Here is a 2,235-nt window from a genome sequence, read left to right on the forward strand (position 1 = left end):
TTGAGCAGGAGATGACCAAGACATACATCTTTCACTTGGTTGAGATGGCAACGCTAGGTGTGGCGTGAATGAGTGACGTAGGCTTGGGGGAAGGAAGGGGCTTTTATTCGAATTACCAACATTAAGCTTGTACCCGCCAAAAGTCTTTAGTTCTAACACAGTGACTTTCTGGAGCATGCTTACATCTCAATAAACTTATCACTGCCAAGAGAGAGTTGTTGAGAGTGACTTGACTGGGAGCCTGACACCTAGCTGTGGCTCAGCAATGGCTCTCATGCTTCGTGTGCAGAAGGCCCCAAGTTCAACCCCCCCACCACCTCCAGTTAAAGACGCCGGAAAAGATCCTTCTCTGACTTGAGATGCAAGAGGGTCTCTACCTCTTTTACTGAGCTGGATGGTCCATCAGTGGTCTTCTAATAGTAGGTCACAGGCCTACTATTGATTTTTAACCCACACTGATAGCAACGACGTGCCGTTTTTCCTACCTGGGATTTCTTGTTTTCAGTCTCTTTCTTCTCCAGCTGGGTTTGCAGTTTCCTCCTCTCCTGCTCGAGTTCCCTCACTCTCTTCTGCAGCTTCAGGAAGAGGGTCATGTCCATGGCGGCTTTCTCCAAACCAATCTCCTGCGGGGGTGGGAGAAGGGGTATCAGTAAACTTAAAAAGACTCGAGGAGGCGTCACAGTATTTCAGTGCAATAATCACTGAGAACATATTCAGCTCAGAGTAAGAGTTATGCTCAATGTCTACAAAGGGGGTTCCTGGAAGATTGGCTTGACACTCTTGCGCTCTGGAGGCACCTCCTGACCTCCTGAAAAGGACATATGAAGTTGCCTTCTACTGAATCAGTCCCTTGGTCCATCACAGTCAGTACTGTCTACTCAGACTGGCAGCGGCTCTCCAAGGTCTCAGGCAGAGGCCTTACACATCACCTCCTACCTGGTGATTATTGGAGGAGGCCGACGTAAAGAGTAAAGAGGAGGGTGGGGATTGAACCCATGACCTTCTGCCTGCCAAACAGAGACTATTCCACTGAGCCACGGCCCCTCCCTAGCAGTTCTCCCAAGATTTCAGCAGAGGTCTTTCCTCCTGCCTGTGTCAGGCCCCTTAGCAGGATCACACCACACACAAAGGCTTCTTGAGAAGATAAGTGTTTTATTGGTAGTCCATAACTAAAGAACGAGTATACATCTTGTGTCAGGAATGACCTGCAGTATGATGGCCACTGACTTATAGTATAATCAAACTCCCCCCCCCCAAGCAATGTTCCCTCTAAGCTGTGAAGTCTTGTAAGCAAAAAATCTACTTTGTGAGCTCCCGGCATTAAAGTTGTGAGCGAGCCATTTGGCTACTGCATAACCTAGTTTGCTCTGGAGCCATCCCTTCCTGAGCTGAGACAAAAATGTGTGAGCTGGAGGCTAAAAAAAATGTGAGCTAGCTCACACTAACTCAGCTAAGAGGGAACACTGCCCCCAAGCCAAAGCCAATGAGTATATTTCGCACGTGTGGGCTGAAGCTAGCAAGCAAGCAAGCGGCTGAGCGCAAAGCCCTTAAGGTTCCCAGGCCGGTTAATTTGCACCTGGGAGAAATAACAAGGTCAGGCCAGAGATAGCAGCCAGAAGCTAGACAGGGCTGAGCTGTGAACGAAGAGGAGGAGGTGCACCCCTCCACATTCCAACTCTTTGACAGGGCTACCTGACAGCCTGGTCCTTTCAACTGGAGATGTCAGGGATTGAACCTGGGACCTTCTGCATGCCAAGCAGATGCTCCTGCTCTGAGCCACAACCCCTCCCCACCACAGACTACACTGGCACACAGGGACACACGTTTGCAGAAAGCTCCCCCCCCAGCTGTGCAGCAAATCAGCCATCCTGATCCACACAATTGCCCCACCCTCACAGGGCTTTTTCCAAATGTGGAACTGCACAGCGGCATGTGACTGCCATTTGCATGTATGGCTTGTGCCACTACAATCCACCTCACCTGTGTGTGTGTGCGTATCCCCACCCCAATACCACGGACAACTCTACCCTGTCAGGAGAGGAGTCCCCATGGTCTAGAATCATTTCCTTCCTCTTTGAAATGTCGATGATCACCCTACGGAGAGCAGTCGTGGAGTCTGCAGGGAGCGTCTTTGGCAGAGGGAACAGAAGGCAGAGATGTTCTGCTAGGCCTTTGGCTGGGGCTACTGATGGTTCCTTACATCTGCCTGGCACCCCCCCCCCCAGCGCCCGTTTG

At 50.7% G+C, this 2,235-nt stretch overlaps 1 protein-coding gene across 1 annotated transcript in view; it reads right to left on the reverse strand.

The window, feature by feature from the left end:
• Positions 1-485: 485 nt before the first annotated feature.
• Positions 486-2,235, reverse strand: part of LOC107115059 (unconventional myosin-Vb-like) — a gene marked incomplete at its 3' end in the record, with an annotated part of 9,238 nt that continues 7,488 nt past the window's right edge. Inside the window, exon 3 of the mRNA XM_015416662.1 lies at positions 486-623. Within this exon, the coding sequence (XP_015272148.1) occupies positions 486-623 (138 nt within the window). The remainder of the gene's footprint in view (positions 624-2,235) is intronic.

This window comes from Gekko japonicus, unplaced genomic scaffold (assembly GCF_001447785.1).
Source record: "Gekko japonicus isolate JY-2015 unplaced genomic scaffold, Gekko_japonicus_V1.1 scaffold7250, whole genome shotgun sequence".
Classification (NCBI taxonomy): domain Eukaryota; kingdom Metazoa; phylum Chordata; class Lepidosauria; order Squamata; family Gekkonidae; genus Gekko; species Gekko japonicus.